The sequence below is a fragment of the Pelmatolapia mariae genome, linkage group LG14, assembly GCF_036321145.2.
Source record: "Pelmatolapia mariae isolate MD_Pm_ZW linkage group LG14, Pm_UMD_F_2, whole genome shotgun sequence".
Taxonomy (NCBI): domain Eukaryota; kingdom Metazoa; phylum Chordata; class Actinopteri; order Cichliformes; family Cichlidae; genus Pelmatolapia; species Pelmatolapia mariae.
Genome location: NC_086239.1, coordinates 38,719,432 through 38,732,280, shown reverse-complemented (window position 1 = coordinate 38,732,280; position 12,849 = coordinate 38,719,432). Strand labels below are relative to the sequence as shown.

The 12,849-nt window shown below is 41.6% G+C and overlaps 1 protein-coding gene across 1 annotated transcript in view; it reads right to left on the bottom strand.

Moving 5' to 3' along the window:
• The window catches only part of LOC135933759 (PE-PGRS family protein PE_PGRS16-like), a 42,930-nt gene extending 31,873 nt beyond the window's left edge, over positions 1-11,057 (bottom strand). The window contains exon 1 of the mRNA XM_065471917.1: positions 10,960-11,057. Within this exon, the coding sequence (XP_065327989.1) occupies positions 10,960-11,057 (98 nt within the window). The remainder of the gene's footprint in view (positions 1-10,959) is intronic.
• Between the last annotated feature and the right edge of the window lie 1,792 nt (positions 11,058-12,849).

Sequence of the window (12,849 nt, the reverse complement as noted above, 5' to 3'; positions counted from 1 at the left end):
AACGCAGGTTTCATTCTTTCAGAGCCAAAGTGAGACCTCAGCCCCTGAAACAGCACCCCCCCCCCCCCCCCCCCCCCCCCCGACAGTTTTTCATATCTAAACTTGTGTTTATTGCAAATAAAACTAAGAGCAATGACTTGGAAAACGTTTGTCCCTTAATAAATTAAATCCACATCTAAAAATTGCGTGATTAATTTACTCTGCTTATCTTTGTCTAACAATAACATTTGTTTGTATGAGATACAAAGCAGATCTGTTCCCCTGAGGACTCACTAGGTCTTTTGTCAGGTATCATTGAGTGAAAATTTTCTTTAATTAATTTGGAATAATAAACAAGGGCTCTGAATACACATGAAAGCTTCGTGAAAACACCAGGAGTGCCAAGATAAGCACACAGGTTGGGCAACAAACCCAAATAGGAACTGCATGACAACACAGTCGCTGATGCTGCCATGTGTCAGCCTGCAGGCACAAAAGGAAACAAAGCTCTGGCTGTGTGCCCATTAACCACTTTTCACCCATTCTAGCCACTGGTTTCTGTGGAAGGAAGGTGATAACGATACGCCAACGTTCTGCAGAAACCAAAGGGACCAAACCCGCAATGAAGCAAACAAAGATGTGAATCAACCTTCTCAACTGCAGCAGTGACACAGACAGGGCTCCTTGATGTCCGGTCGTGCTTTTTCGTGCCTGTGGTTCACCATACATGCGGCTTTGTGTGTAACCTCCATTTATTCTGTTTTCAAACAATATTCAGTTCAGTCATTTTAATTTACAGTAGACAGATTAACAAGAGCCTGAGTGATGCGAGAAAATTCAGAGAAATATCTCAAAATATTTGAGCTGATAATTGTAAGCTGGTAAGTTAAGGAGAAACAAATGAGAGCAAAGATTACAATGCATGTGTTTGTGTATAAAAGTGAGGCTGTAGGTAGCGTCTCAGTGACATGATTGGACGGATGTGCTGTTGGTGGTGTTTTAATATAGGATGTATTAAAGTTTTCTCTCTTTTAATTTGCTGCTGCGGTCCATGTAAAGTTGACATTTGTTTCTTTGTGAACTCATGTTTGGCTGTTTTTTCCTCATAAATTTCAATTTGGTTCCTTTCTGTTTATGTAGCACCGAATCAACTGTTGCCTCAAGGCAAAGGCCATACAATAACACCAACTGGGTGACAGTGAGAAGGAAAAACTTTTAACAGGAAGAAACCTTCGGCAGAACTGGGCTCAGGGAGGGGCGGGGCCATCTGTCGTGACTGGATGAGGGCGAGGGAAGGAAGACTAAAAACACCAAGAATTTGGTCCTTGTAATCTTAAAAAGTTTGGAAATATTCGTAAAAAACTTTTTCTATGGGTTGTTTTTGCCTTTATTTCCAGAAGGGTGTAAGATCACATCCCCAAAGTGGTTCCTGTGTGGTGAAATGTGCTTACAGAAGAACATTTACATACTTTGAATAATGTTTCACTGCTTTCTTTTCTTCTTTACAAAAAGTTAAATTTAGAATATAGAAGAAGAAAAGCATGCCGCAATAGATCAAACACATATGAGATAATACAATTTCCATGATCAGCTAAATGGAGCCTTTAGGCAGAGTAGTTAAATCAGGAGGCACCTGTTTAAATCCTAATTTCCTTGTGCTGCCAACTCTTCACCCTCGCATTCAGACTTCCCGGCACTGCAGGTCTGGACCTGCCACGAGTCAAACGTCTCTCTGATTGGGTAATGCTTGGTGAGGTGAAGCACAAATGAAACTGTGCGTTTCAGTACAGAGCAGGATGTTGGAAAGCTCTCAGGTACATCGCCACAAAGGTCTGATTAAAAAACACATAACAATTCTAAACTAAAGGTCACAACAGATGGGAAATTCTGCTGACTGGATTCTGATCAAACACGTTTTTCCTGGTTCACGTTTCCTGTAATCTTTGATCAAACAGCACACAGATATTTTTATCTCTGTCTTTTATTGGTTTGGGTGTGATCAGGATTTCAAAATATTGTGCTTGTGTCCACTCACCTTTGTTTTTTTCTTCTGTCTGAATAATAAAGCTACAAGTGCAGAAAAAGGGCAAGATGGGGCACTGGGTGTGTGGCGTCAAGGCTTCACAACAGCATTTCAAACTGAAACAAGAATACTGGGAAACTCTGCTGTGATGTTCTTTAAAAATACTAACGAAAAACACTCACTTATGCTCCGCGTCTCATTTCATGCTTTGCTCTATAGTTTGACTGATTTTGTTCTTTTCTGGTTATCTGCTCACATGCACAAAAAGTAGTCCGAAAACTTGCTCAATGTGCTAATTAATAAGAATTTTCTAAATGCAGTTGTTAATGGAAATACTTTGGGTCTCTAAATATTTATTGTCCTTTGTTTTGTTACATGTTCATGAAAAGGTGATGCACCTCAAAGCAGTCAAACGGCACCAAAACACAACAGTTGACGTAAGGTGCTTTATATTTTAACATTGTGGCCACAATGTTACAGAAAAACCCCAACAATGAGATGACCCCCTGTGAGTAAGCACTTGGTGACAGTGGGAAGGAAAAACTTCCTTCTAACAGGAAGAAACCTCCGGCAGAACTCAGGGTGGGGTGGCCATGTGCCACGACCTGATGGGGTGATGGCAGCAAGACAGGACAAAGACACGCTGTGGGAGAGAGCCAGAGATTAATAATAACTAATGATTTAATGCAGAGCGATGTATAAACACATAGTGAGAGAAGAAGAAACACAGAGCATCATGGGAATCCCCCAGCATAACCAAGTGAGAATCCAGGCTCATGAGGACTGTATGCTTAAAAACAAGTGTTATATCACAAGTGTGGATCTGACCCATGTGGGTCTGCCTGTAATCGCACCCTGCTTCTTTGTCCTCTCTGATTCTACTAACGATCTGGGATCAGCCTGGGGGGCCACAAAGACTCTGATAATAACCTTAACTGACCTAACAGGAAACCACTCACTGAGTTCTTGGATCAAGTGATTAGGCTCATTGTCTCACTTTTTATAATGGAGTGAACCTGATAAAGGTGCTGAAGCATCGGCTTTAACAGAGTGGCAGCCATTGCATTGTAACCCAAATCAGCCTCTGTAAATATGAGACCAGTGTGATGAAACAAAACAATGGGGAAATATTTGGAAGGATATACACAATCCAAGTGTACAAAGGAAATTTGACTGAGTAACTAATCACGTTAAACTTCTGCTTTCAGGTTTCACCAGTTTGTCAGCCATTTCTGCTACACATCTGTAATACGGATATTTCACCAGAAATCATACAGATCAGTTCTTCATTACTGCCAAACGTTTCTTTGGAAGTGCTTGTCAGATTAGGGGATCTGAGTCTGACAGTTTGCCCTCTCAGAACCACTTATATTCACGCCCCATTTTTCACCAGGATCGCTGCACTCTGCAGACGTGAGTGAAGCCTTTCACTCTTCAGCTGCTAACAACCACCGGTAACCTGATGACTGGCAGCTGCAATATAAAGAAAACCAGCCCACACACTGGATAACAATGAAACTACACCTGCCTTTACCTGGAAGAGAAGCGGTTTCCATTCCCTCACTAAACATGTCCAATCACGTTGAAGTTAAACCCCTGTTTAAAACCCCAAACAAAGCAGAGTGCTGTGGAGTGAATATGGGACATTAAATAGTGCTTTCTGCAGATTGTTGGTGCAAAATTTAGTCGCTTTACAACATATTTGCCTCAACAAGTCATTCACTTTAATAATATTAGTCATCAGTTGTTACCTTTGGATATGGCCCATGTAAGAAAAGCCAAACAGGGCAGGAAAAACCGAGAGTAAAGTTAGGCTCTTAGATAATGACGTGTGGTTGAACCCAAAGAAAGTCAAAGAGTTACAACAGTTTGAACAAGGAGGGGAAAAGACCACCAATACAAACGTACCCTTTAGTTTCCTGGGGTCCGATACTCTAACTGAAGACTTAACAACAACAACAACAACAACAAACTTTATTTATATAGCACATTTAAAAACCATTGGTATGCCAAAGTGCTTAACATACAAGAGGGTCAGATGTAAGTAATAGAGACAGATGAAGGCCATGGCAAAGTACCAAACATGCTAGCAGGTTGATGGCATTAAAAACACAGAAACAAAAGAAATGCATATAAAAGCATAATAGAACAATATGTGTGACTTAGAGTCAAGGAAAATTTTAAAATAATTAAAAGTAGTTAAGAATAGAACAAAAGTAGCAGCAAGCACTAAACTAACTAACAAACAAGCATTAACTGGTAGAAAAGGCGAGGTTAAATAAATAGGTTTTTAACCGCGATTTGAAGGATTGAATGGAATCAGACTCACGGATAGCGATGGGGAGGTTATTCCACAAATCGGGTGCAGCCAAGGCAAACATGCGGTCTTCAGCCGGGACCTCGGCTCTACCAAGAGTGACTGGGAAGATGATCTTAGTGCTCTAGAAGGGGTGTATGATCTAAGTAGTTCAGTGAGGTAACTTGGCACTATATTCTTGATAGTTTTAAAGGTGAGCAGCAGGATTTTGAATTAAATACGGTACTTAACGGGAAGCCAATGCAGGTCGGCAAGGACGGGGGTGATAGAGACACGCCACCCGGTACCAGTAAGGAGACGAGCTGCCGCATTCTGAACAATTTGCAATCTATGGAGAAGAGTAGAGTTAAGACCAAAGTAAAGGAGTTGCAGTGGATAAGCTTTTCCATTTAAGATAAGAGAGTTACCTGAGAGCCAATCTTTGACCTCACGCATACACTCACGAAAACAGTGCAAAGACATGGCAGGACCATCAGTTAATTCGAAATAGATCTGAATATCATCAGCATAACAATGATGTGCAATGTTGTACTTCTCAAAGATTGCGCCTAAGGGAAGCATATACAGTGAGAAGAGCAGGGGACCAAGCACAGATCCTTGAGGCACGCCGCAGGAGACAGCAGAGGAAAAGTAAGGGCCCAAACTGACTGAGAAAGACCTATTAGAAAGGTATGACTTAAACCAATCTAGGGCGGCGCCTCTAATGCCTACTGTGTGTTCAAGCCTCGCTAATAGGATGTTATGATCTACCATATCAAAGGCTGAAGATAGATCTAGTAGGACCAGGACTGCGGAGCGTCTAGAGTCAGCAATCAGGAGATCATTCAGGACTCTGAGCAACGCCGTTTCAGTGCTATGACAGGGTTTGTAAGCAGACTGAAATCTATCATTAATGGCATTCACATCCAAATACGGCTGGAGTTGTGAAAGAACGATCCTCTCCAGGATTTTGGACAGGAATGGAAGCTTAGAAATCGACCTATAGTTCACAAAATCGTTATGATCAAGGTTCCTTTTTTTAAGAACAGGCTGGACAACAGCGTGTTTAAAGGCTAAAGGAACAGAGCCAGAAATTAGGGATAAATTCATTAACGATAAGATGCTGGGTCCAATTACGTCAAAGCAAACCTTAGCTATGCGAGATGGAAGAATATCGTAGGCAGGAGAGGTATTCTTTGATTGTTCAATAAGTTGCTTGAGAGTATGGAGTGACACAGGCTCAAACTGTTGGACTGATGATGAACAACCAGGGGTGGGAACTGAACTCGATACTAAAGGAAGCGAGGACTTAAGATATGAAACTTAAAGTGAGTAAGAAATTGTTCGCAGAGAGCAGGAGAGCCTGCCAGTGGCATTTCAGGACAGGGGTTAACCAATGAATTGAAACTATTAAACAGGGATCGGGGGTTGTGACCATTAGCACAAATAATTTTAGATAGGAAGGCAGCTTTGGCCATTTTAGCAGCAATTTGAAACTGCAACCGGCTGGCACACAGGATATCATAAAAAACCTGGAGTCTATCTTTCTTCCATCTTCTCGCGGCGGCACACACGTCGCAAGACACGTGTAGAATCGTTTAGCCAACATCAGGAAAAGGATCTAGGCCGCTTCATTTTAACAGGGGCAACAGTATCGAGGATGGAGGAGCATGTGAGAAAAAAGGTGCTGGCGAAGTCATCAACCATGGGAGATAGGGAACAGTCGGAAATGAAGGAGGCAAGTTTAAGCAAACACATAGAAAAATTCTCCACAATTCCAGAATTAATTATACGTGTAGGGCGTAGGAGAGACTCAGAGTGAAGTTCAGAATTACATCAATTAACATCAAAGATAACAGGAAAGTGATCAGAAATCCCAACATTGTTTATATCCCTAATGCAAATGTCCAAGCCATATGAAAAAAACCAGATTGAGAGTATGGCCCTTAGCGTGTGTTGGTTAGTTAACCCGCTGGGCAAGATTGCAACGGGGCGGTCACTGGAGAAAGGGAAAGAGCGTAATAAGTCCCCAGAGGCACATGCGTAGACCGTAGCCTGTGCTTCAAGGTAAGCCTTCATACAAACACGAAAGCCACTCCTTTTACCCCGTCTCCTGTATTGTTTCTTATACAGGTTGAAAGGGGGTAGGCAGGGAAGGCTAGTGGGGGAGTCTGGTCGTAGTGGGGCGGCATCTCCCAGAGTCCAGCATCGGTCAAAGCGATGTGAATAGGAGAAACGGAGATCTAGGAGTGTTTGCCGGTCATAGGTCAATAATGCGCAGCCACCTGATGAGCACAATATGAAGAAAATAAAAAGTACAATGCCAAGGTCCAGAAGGCGAGGTAGAGAGGGTAGAGAGCAGAGGGGCAGATGCAGACAGGGGCGAGAGCGAGAACAAAGACGGCCAGCCATGGACACCGGCGCCATCTTGGCTCTAGGGATTATTGAAGGCGAGGTAGAGATCACCAGCGAGTCGTAATTAATCACGCGAGCCGTATTTGATGTCAGTATTTCCACTCATGGAAATCTAGGATGGACTTCTTCCTGTTCTTAGGGTCGAGTCCCTTTGAGGGTATCTAACGTTTTACAGTTTAAAGAAATAGAGCACATCCTTCAACCACTGTGGAAAAGGCGGAGGAGTGAGTTATGTCCGTTTCAGAAGAATCATTCAGGAACCTTGTAAGCAGTGATCAGCTGACTGTGGAGGCCATTTGAGTACAGTGAACTCCCCGTCCAGTTCAGGAAACCTCCACCGTTGACAAAACTCAGGGTGGATCCGTGCTTTTACATTGGTTACAACAAAAAATTCCATGTTGATAAGACATTTTCACCTAAAGAACTGCTGCTCACTGGATTATTTTTCTCTTTTAAGACCATTCCCTGTAAATTCAGAGATGGTGGGACAATCCCAGCAGATCAGCAGTTTCTGAAATACTCAGACCAACAACAAGTTCAAAGTCCCTTACATCACCTATCTTTCCCACTCTGATGCTCATTTTGAACTTCAGCAGCTCATCTTTACTGTGTCTGCCGACCTAAATACACTGAGCTGCTGCCATGTGTTTGGGTGATTAGATATTTGTGTTAATGTGAAGTTGAACAGGTGTACCTAATGGATGACCAGATTGCTCTAATCCCTTTGCTAAACCACAAAGTAAGCATGCAGTTTAAGCCTCTCTGAAGTTCCAAACGGAGCCCATATTCTGATGAACTCTTTCATTTCGAGTTAGGCTATTACTCAAGAGGGACAAACCTGCATCTGCTGTTGAGTTCAGATTATTAAAAGAAGATGCAAATGCACTAACGGAAGATTTTTCGGGGGAAAGGACTTTTAACAAAGCAGTATTCGTTAGGGGAAACGCTGCAGGCGCTATCGAAGTTTAGTTTCCATCTGACTCTAATTCTCACTCAAAGTCATGAATGGACATTTTTACATTTACAGAAAATCACACAAATGACAAACCCCTCATTATGAACATGCAAATCAGGTTTTTTTTGGAGCAATTATTAGAAGTTGATGTTGCAAAATTAGCACAAGTCATGAACCCACTGCAGAGACATTAAAGGGAAATAGAGCATGCTGAAGTAAAGCAGAATGTAAATGTTCAAACCTCAGAGGAACAGAAAGTAAAAGTAGACTGAAAGCTGCTGGACAATAAAACTGCAATGTGACAGGAAACTCTGAGAAATCTGTCATACTATACACACCAAGAGGTCAGCCAAGTGTTAGCCAGCAAACTCAATCAGTCTTAATCTGCTTCCTGCCACATGTGGCATTCAATAAGAAATGATTAAAACATCCGGAAAGACTACCGTCCCACTGTGGATGCCGAGAAAGTCGTAGTGGATCATCATCTGTCGGTTCACCCTCTAAACCATCAGTGCCATCAGGTGTCTGTGATTCTTAGGTAAGTTAACAACAAGAAAAGCCCCAAACCAACAAAATGCCAATCTCCAAGTATTTTCACTTCCTGCCCAACACTTACATCTTTGAAAACAACAGTAAGTGGTTTTAGGGCCCTGCTGATATTTGTAAGGTGTTTTTGAACAGAAGTAAACAATTGGGACTACTTACAGTGGTGGATTAATCCACAGTTGGAATAGTCTTTCACACAGTAAATTCCCCTAATCAGAGATGTTTTTCATAAGCTTTCAGGAAGGCACAAAACACATGACTCATTTCTCAAAAATGTAACCTGTTAGTTTTGTTGTTAAAAAGCACAACAAAATTAATATCTATTAATATAAATAATAAAATAGTTACTTTTTCATACAATATCTAGCTTATCTTTTTCTTAGAGTTTCACAGGAGACCATGAAAATTAAAGTTTTAAAATTACGTTTAAATTTAAAATGAATTTAAACAATTTTAGCAACAAATAATGTTTCTTTTCAAATAAACTGATTTTATAAAACATCAGAACATCCCCGAGTTTGGATGAATTATCCACTGAAGACACTGACGACAGGGTTTTGCCAGGTGAGACAGCTTTGTTAGTTAGCATTAGCAAACTAGCATTAGAAAACTCCTCTGTGAATTTCATGCCTTCCTAATGGTACCCATAGTTTTCCACTGACAGTTAAATTTCTGTTTCCTTTCTAGTCACTTTCTGTTTTTATTCTACAAACAAACATTTCTTGGCTCGTTTGATTAGGTAGAGGATCAATAGGGGGTCCATGACCCTCTTGGGGACACTCCCATAAGGCTTAAAATCTGGGACCCTCCACCAGTTGCTCTTAGAACTGAAGAAGCTTCTCGGATGAAACGTCTTCAAGGAAACTTAAAGAAGTCCAGATGCTTTTCTTTCCAAGCTCCTTAAACTAGATGACCTGGAGGACTGAGAACCTTCACAGACACATTGCTTGATAGCAAACTCGGCGTGTTAGCTAACCTTAACCTTCAGGCAACCACTGGGGGATAAATGTTTAAGCGTACTCTGTGGTAGTGCAACTGTGAAACGTGCACGTGGTGGCAGTGACAAGGAGGCAGAAATTTTCATTTAAAAGTGAACGTGCTCCACAAAGTTGCAAGTTGCAGGCAAGTTGGCGTCTTACAATGCAAACAGCCAATCGCAGCAATCTGCGAGTGACCAAAGTCATCTCTGATTGATTTCAGCCTACAGAAAAGCACTCAGCGACCGATCTGGGAATATATATTGTTTTCTTGCTACTGCTGGCTGTATATGGCTCATATGACCTACAGCTCTCAAGCAACGTGTGAGTAACATCACATGAAACTTCTACTGGGAAATCAAAGGCAGGAACTCAGAAACATAACCGCCACACCCTTTGGATTTTTACGAATTCAGTCCTTCACATAGAAATCAGTCCACAGGCTTTTAGAGGCGGCGAGATTTGGTGAAGCTCTCATTGTGTAAGTGTTACAAGTCCAGACGCTGGCAATAGAAAAGAAGAAGAAGAAGAAGAACCCGTCAACATCGTCAGGTTTAACTGAATGCGCTTGGAGGAGAGTTTAGTCCTTAAAACTGTTAGTCTTTGAGTCGTAACGTTACAGAGGGAACTGAAAATCCCACACACACGCCTCTATATCAACTCCTTTCACTTTCCCTGGAATCACACCACAGGTGTAATTAAAAGGCAGCACAATACAAAAGTCATAAATGACGCAGTTTTCTGTTGTTATTTAACCTTTAAACTCAGGAATCTCCTGTGAACACGGTGAAGGCTTACGCTCTGACGTCACTCTGAATTATATCATATTCTGAGAATTCAGGTTTTATCATTTGGCTCGAGTCTAACAGTCCTTGAGTTATTTACAGTCTTTGAGATGAACTTAAAGGCTGTAAACATTTGACTGAAATTTAGTTCTTCAGGGTCAGTTGAGGGAAAGATTTTTTTAAATGTATGTTGGGAGTTATTGTCATTATTGTGTCTCCTTTCTTTTCTAATGAAAGGGCAACAGGAATCAGAAAACATGCTACGTTAACACTTCCTCCACTGTGCCCTTGGCCCAGTACCAGCCAGCACTAAATCATAAAAGCATATCTTAACATTTTACTGTAACTGATGGTCATTCATTTTATTATTGTCTCATTAATAATGATTAACCAGGAGAGGTTCAGATATAGAAACAGGCCATTCTGTATAATGAATGCTTTCATCTTAAGTGCTGTAAGTACCTTTTGATGTTCAAAGTTCAAAGTCAGCTTTATTGTCAAAGACCATATGTACAGTCATACACAGGAATTTGAAACTGGAATGCTCCCGTGGCCCCCAGTGTACACTAAAATACAAATATAAAAAAGGAAAGAAAAACAAATAAAAATAAAACAAATGTTTGAGTGCAGTGGGAGTGGGGCAGTCAACGAAAGGGCAATGGTGGTGGGTCAGAGTTTGTATGTTTGGGGGGGTGGGGGGTTCAGAGGGGAGAGGTGGATGCAGGTGTGGAGATCATGTGTGTGAGAGCAGGGAGAGAGTTCAGCATCCTGACAGCCTGATGGACGAAGCTGTCTCTCAGTCTGCTGGTTCTGGCCTCGAGGCTCTTCAGTCTCCTTCCTGATGGCAGCAAACTGAAGAAGCTGTTGGAGGGATGGGTGGAGTCACCTGTGATGCAGAGAGCTTTCTGGATGAGGCGGGTGCAGCAGATGTCCTGGAGGGAGGGAAGAGAAGTACCCACGATCCTCTCCGCTGCTCTCACTACCCGTTGTAGCTGTTTCCAGAAGGAACCAGTGCAGGATACCACACAGTGATGCAGCTGCTGAGGATGCTCTCCACGGTGCCTCTGTAGAAGGTGCTCATAATGGGGTTGAGGCTCTTGCTCCCCTCAGTTTGTGGAGGAAGTAGAGTCACTGTTGGGCGACCTTTGGTATTTTACTTTTATTTTCGCCTACCTTAACTGGTCTAAATGCTCCCTCCAGCAGTAAACAGTTAGCAGTGATTCAAAACTAAAAAAATAAAATTATAACTCTGTCTATTTTCTCTGGCCCATGAGCTCAGTGAACACTTTCCTGATAATGGTTATCACTTTCTAGTTTCAGGTCATATTGGATCAATTTAGGAGATTCTTAGTGTCAGAATGTAGGATTATCCAGGTTTGTTGATGTTTGTGCCTATCCTCGATTAGCTCGATCCACCTGTCACTCTGCAGTTTACAGTCAAATAACCACTTTTATTTTCTAAGATTCCCAAGTGTCTGCCAGCCAAAATAACAGCTGGTTAAATTCTCCAAGTACGAGGGAGAGGTGCTTCAGTGCTTCCTGTATTATTGGATAGTTTAGGAAAGGAAACGAGTTCATAGCTACGCATCGTAACACCATCATTAAATGGTAAATGGCCTGGCTCTTGTATAGAGCTGTTCTACTGTACTTAAACCTGGGCTTAAAAAGCATTAAAACAATCAACATGACTGATAAGTGTCATAATTCCTGCTAATTAACAGTGTGTTTTCCATTTCAGGACACAACCTGCTGATATGGTCGTGAACCTTGAATGAGAGGCTGATAAAGTGTTAGACAGCTGTGATAACATCTGCTTTGTATCAGGCTGCTGCCTCGTGTGAAGAAAGTAGATCTCTTAAAAAGCTTATGAGCCGTATTAAAATGATCAATGTGAGTTTAATGTTTGCCATAATTCAGTTTGTATTATTTGTACAGTTTAAGTGTGGCTGACTTCAGGCACTAAAATATTTGATATCAGTCCCATGAAGTCTGCAGCTGCTGATTTCATTTAACTTTATGGACTGTTTATTCGGATGTATATATTATTATAACCCTGTTAAAGAGGCGGTATTTTCCACCCGGCGGTTCTCTTTTATATGACCTGTGTGAAACAACACAGCGTGACCACGTTTACCAAACTATCTTTGAACTCCACCTTTGTGTAGTTTTACCACAGCAGACCCACATCAACAACCTTTGCTACACAAAGCCTTTCCTTTCCCTGTTAATCCTTGTTTACGTCTATGACGGCTGAGCAGCCGGGGTGGCAAGTAGACACAGGAGAGAAAACTAACTATAACAAAAAGCGAGATATTTATTAAAGCTGATAGCAAAACACAAAATAAAGCGAACTGAGGCAAAACTAAACTAAAACCCAAACTGGGATCGATAAAAGCTAAATGTGAAAACGATGACGTGAACATGAACAGGATCGTGCAAAACTATGATGTGTGGTAAGCAAAATAGAGCATGAACCTGAACCTGAACAGGAGTGTAAAGATGTGAAAAATCCACTGAAATACACAGAAGGGTAATGAAGGAAGTGGAAACAGCTGAAGAAACACAGCTGACAAAAATTAACCTGATGCCACAGGGAAGGCATGACTAAACACTGAACATGGAAACACAAGACTTTCAGAATAAAACAGGAAACATGGAGACATGTAGACGTGACAACACAAGCTTGACAGTAGAACGTGGAACACGCAGACATGAAATACACGACAGACGGGGGAACGAAAGGAACACAGAGAGAGGAACACGGGAACAGATAAGGGGGACGAGGCTCGTCCTCTATGTGTAACTAAAAGTTATTAATATTAACCAGACTAAACCCAGCTAATAATAACACTAGAACTGAACATTATCCACAA